The 5,068-nt window shown below is 37.1% G+C and overlaps 1 protein-coding gene across 1 annotated transcript in view; it reads right to left on the bottom strand.

Moving 5' to 3' along the window:
- Positions 1-287: 287 nt before the first annotated feature.
- The window catches only part of TDRD7 (tudor domain containing 7), a 38,582-nt gene continuing 33,801 nt past the window's right edge, over positions 288-5,068 (bottom strand). The window contains exons 14-16 of the mRNA XM_010001000.1: positions 3,206-3,690; positions 2,738-2,898; positions 288-508 (exon numbers count right to left, since the gene is read on the bottom strand). Coding sequence (XP_009999302.1) covers positions 288-508; positions 2,738-2,898; positions 3,206-3,690 — 867 coding nt within the window. The remainder of the gene's footprint in view (positions 509-2,737; positions 2,899-3,205; positions 3,691-5,068) is intronic.

Genomic DNA, 5,068 nt, shown 5'->3' with positions numbered 1-5,068 from the left:
AAAGATCACAAGAACAAAAGTCAACATTTTTTTGTTGATAAATAACTTTTTTAATATCTTAACCCAAACATTCTAGCATTACAGTGGTAAACAAAGTGCAAATTTTCAAAAGTCAACTGAAGTCAAAAGACCCCAAACTAGTTAAACCATTTTCACAGAACACAGATTTTTCAGTTTTATCCCCTTTATTTTCTTCAAGGCCATGTAGTAGTAATATATTTTTCTTCAAAGCTTGCTACTTGTATTATTGCTAAAGAATCTGAGCTGCTACATTTCAGAAGTGGTGATTAATCATCCTTTGAAAATTCCACAAGGCTTTGAGATACAAAATCATGGATCCATATATCAGTATCGGGAAGAGATGTGTCCACGAGAAAAGTCACTATTTTTCGATCCCAAGAGTTAGTGCTTTCAATAACTGCCTGTATGTGTGCCACCAAGGCCTTCTTCTCTACAAGATTCCGAAACACTATCGATGCCTCTTCTGACCACTGCTGGCTTTCCACCCCTAGGACAAATGTAAGCAAAACAGAAGGTCACTTATAGATTAGACCAATCTGAATGATTACACTTATAAAGAAGAGAGTTGAAATACGTGATAAAACAGATGTTCAAGTGCTACTGAATGCAGCGTTAACTCTAAAAAAGAAACACAAGCTCACTCTCTTCCCACACAAGCATAATTCTTACAGAGACTAGGAAATTTTTCTTTAAGTCTAAATATATGGACAAGTTTACAGAAGTTAAAGGGAAATGCACTGACTCACTGAGTAATTCCAAGTATCAGGCTGCCATGCATGATCAAGGCATATTAGGAAACATGACAAAACGGAAACTGAAGATCCTTTCAAAACAAACTATGTCTTCTGCCTGAAGTTGCAGACATTATTTATGCTGTTGGCCTTGCTTTAGGTAAAGTTTTCTTCATCTCTAAGTAGCATCAGCTACTAAAACATCTGCCAAAACTTGAAGACCCAAACTAGATCTGCAGAGAGCAGAAATTAAGAGAAATGCCACCTAAATGCTTCCCAACTTGCGCTATTTTTTTGACAGCAGCACCCCACAAAGTCAGGTCTGCTCAGGGATGTGATACTAGAACCCAAACAGGTTTTTGAATATGGCTATAGTTCACACAGAGGAAGTGGCTCCTGCAGACTTGGAAGACAGTCTCCCCAGACCACTGCTGGTGTACAGCCTCTAGACACAACGGGCTCAAATACTGTGCATGAATACCCAGACAACAACTTAGGAATACAAGAAGCAAAACAGCAAAGTGGCAACACTTTGCTTTTACTATAAGCAGCAGCTTGCTGCTGATAGGACATAACAACACAGGAACACAGCTTCTTGCAGGTTACAGAAGGAATGAGAAATCAGCAGTTCATCCACAGCTAAGAAAGGATAATTAATGCTAGGAAAGACTGGTGGGAAAGCAAGTGAGATTTTACAAGGAAATAGACGAGAGACTAAGAGACAGCAGCCATGAAGAAAACAGAGGAAAAGTGAAAGAATAGCAAGACAATAGTTACCGGTCTTCTGGGCCCAGCTGGCCTGCTCTGACAATATGAAGCAGCTCAAAGGCCAACTTAACTAGCTACTTGGGATTCTGTGAAGCAGGAAAATTAGATGACTTGCAGGCTTGCTCAGCTGGATTCTGTACTACCCCAGTAGACAGACAAAGCTAGAAATCAGCTTCATTTCAGCACTGTACTCCTAGGACTCCAGCCAGTTGGTAACACATCCATCACCACTAGTTTAAAGCAACACCCAAGGTCACACTTCAGGAAAGCAGATTCAAGGCAACCCAGGATCAGAGCACCAACTCTGTGGCCTGTCAGTTCAAACATATTCTGTGTCTCGACTAGTCCTGACCAAACAGCTGCAGAAAGCAGCAACTGAATACGGAGAGGCATGCACATCTGAAAGCAATGCAAAAATGAAAGAAAAATTTGGAAAAGGGAAGAAAAGACTGAAAGGAGAGATGAAATTTTGTTTTTGTTGTTTGGTTTGTTGGTTTTGTTTTTTTTTAACAGATGTATGCATGCTCTCTATGCCCTATATTCTCAAGGAAATTAGTCTCAATTAAGTCTGTTGAAAGCCCCCAACCCCCTTGTGGAGTTTTGTTTGTTTGTTTGAATACACCAATATATTTCAGGCAACTATGGATTCCAAATGTGCACTGGAAAACAGTAAATTATAGTAAGGGCAAGATTCGTAAGAACATCTTCTCCAGAAACTCAGTATCTAGCTTCTAACTTTCTGTAGATTTGGATAATAAGAATGCAAGTTCTTAGCAACAGATATATCATAACATTCATACTTCATAATGGGTTATGTTTAAGGATTTAAACACAATTTCATTTTGATTTCACTGTGTCTTTTGCTTATTAGATATCACACACATTAAACAATAGATACTTAAGACAAAGAAAAACAGCTGCTGGGAAAGTTTAAGCAATCTTCAGTTTTATCCAACGCAACTAAAAGTGCTGCATTAAGACAAACAAACAAGTAATTACACAGAACCATCACTACCTAGTCAAGAAGAGAAGAACTACTTTGATGACGTTAACATGCATACATTAAGAATGTTTTTGTGAGCAAGTAAATGCTTACTTTAGCAAAATATAATTACATCACTAACCTCTGGCTTTATCCACTTTACATTTCTATTCATTTGGTATCCCCCCCTGATGTTAAGACTTAAAAAAAATATATGTAAATGCTTACTACCTACCTGCAAGCTGAGCTGTTATAGCTTGGAAAGGTAGTTTTCTAAACATATCCACGAGTGGCTGTACTTTCTCTATGCTGACAAATTCATGTTTACCGTAGTCCAGCTCATACACTGACAAAAACCCATTTCTAAGAATTCCTTTCACAAGGACCCTGTACCACCTATAAAGGGGGAGAACAAGAACAGACATTTTGAATTCCTATTCCCAAACTGTCAAAGCATCAGAAAAATATAATACACGACCAAAAGATCTTAACCAACATGTCTCAGATCTGGGATTATCCAAACAGAAGTCAGCTTTTTCAACTACAGTCTGGAAGCTTGAAGAGACTGCAAATTCAGCTGCTCCCTGAATCTCTGTCATTGGACACCTTGCTAAAAATGCAGAGAAATAGAGCTAGTCTTCCTAGCTTAGCAGAGCTAAGCTTGCCTTCAAAGATTTTGCTCTCAGTTTAAGAATTTACTTACTGATTTTCAATTTTAGCTGCATAAATCTTGTTTTTTTCGATGTTCACAGATTTCTCCTCTGCCCTGCTGTAGTACAAGATCATTTCTTCCATTAGAGCTTCCAGTTTAAGTAGGTCGTTCCAAGGCTGGACAATAAAGTGACCTGGATGACATGCCACTGAGACATAGACATCCATGAGCTCACCAGTCTTTGACAAGGGTAGAGGTGGAGGCATATCAATGGTAGACACTGTACTGCTGGGTTCTTTGGCTGGATCAGATGAACTCTTCTCTAGCCTTCCACTAGTTGACTGTGAAACAGCATCACTTGTCACTTTCATGGAGCTAGTCCTACTGGCTGCAGCACTCAAGAAAACATCTTTTTGATGCTTCCACAAGTCTGCATTTTTGATCTGTCGATTGACACTACGATCCACATCTGGGAAGTCCTCTGGAGTGAACAAGTAAATGTGCGCAATTCCCTTTGAACCATCCTGTTTAACCACCTTGGAAAACAAAATACAGTTTAACTTCCAATTAATAACTATTAAATGCACATCTGATTTTGTATGTAAGACAAAACCTTTGCCTTTAACAGAAAAGCAGCAACAGTGCATCACATTCTATATGCCCAGAAGTAATTGTAGAGGTTCTCTCAAGTATGTTAATTAAATTGTTGGATAGTAAGCAACTCATAGAAGCCTAAAAGAGCATTTAAAGCTATTCCACTAATGTAATACAAAACTTGAATTGAGTTTTGTTCCACCCAACAGGTTCAACCTCAGTACTGTGTTTACAATTCTAGTTTTCAGGATACAGCAGCCAGTGTCCATACAGGTCTTTACAACTAAGTAATGCTATTAAATATTAACACTTAATCATTCCAAATCATCTTCCTGTCATTATGGGAAATGTAGCCTAGTAAATTAAGGATGGGAAAAAATAAAGATGAAAAAAGCTTTGAGGTTTGCATCATACCTACTTTTCAAGCACCAACATAAAAATACTTCCAAATTAATAACAGATATACTAGCCTTACTGATAGTAAAGAACAGAAATTTTAATTTTACAAAGTATGTAACATTTCTTTACAGATTCTTCTAATGATTTTCCCAGCCAGGAACAAAAACTTACACAATTAAAGCCTACATTATTGTCTATTATTTAATCAGTCAAAAATTACTATCAAATTCAAGCTATGTTAGAAGAGGATATTTTAAAAAGCCAGATGTAATAGTCATAAGTTCCAGCCTAGAGGTGCTATGTTTTTAACTATAAATTTCTCAGTGTTAAAGAAAGCAAAGGATAAAGGAAAGCTACAAAATACTTTTTCAAAGTATCTGGAATCCGATTTTTAAGGAGAAATGGGCTTTATTTAGTCTGTAGTAGTCATAGCTTTCCTTTAGAAGGGTGTTTTCAGTTAATTAAAGTGGATAGGAAATAATTTTATTTTTAAAGATAACAAATTCTAAGCATACAATAGTGTATACTAAGTCACACTGGATTAGAAAAAGCAAACAAAACATAAAGCTGCTTTCCAAGATTAGGAGAAAAAGCTAAGCTCACAAGAGGCATAAAAATATCTTAACTCAACAGTTGTTATCTTTTTATGTGGTGAAACAAGAACAACTGTGTTTCTTTCTTATCAGTCGGTAAAATAACTCTAGCTGCAAATTGGGATTGGCACAGCAAAATGTTAAAGGCAACCAGCTGCTAAATTCTTGAGGGGGAAAGAAAGCTTCCAACACCTTTAAGCAAGTAACTTTTATGCCAGAAGTAATAAGAGAAGGACTTCCTATAGAATTTATGTCCAAGAGCTGGCTACAAACTTTTAAACTTCTGTAACAAAGATCAATCTGATGTTAAGCTTATAGCATTGTCCTT

The sequence above is a fragment of the Chaetura pelagica genome, unplaced genomic scaffold (genome assembly GCF_000747805.2).
Source record: "Chaetura pelagica isolate M959 unplaced genomic scaffold, ChaPel_1.0 scaffold126, whole genome shotgun sequence".
NCBI lineage: Eukaryota > Metazoa > Chordata > Aves > Apodiformes > Apodidae > Chaetura > Chaetura pelagica.
The sequence above is the reverse complement of the archived record's forward strand: the minus strand, read 5'-3'. Positions and strand labels throughout refer to the sequence as shown.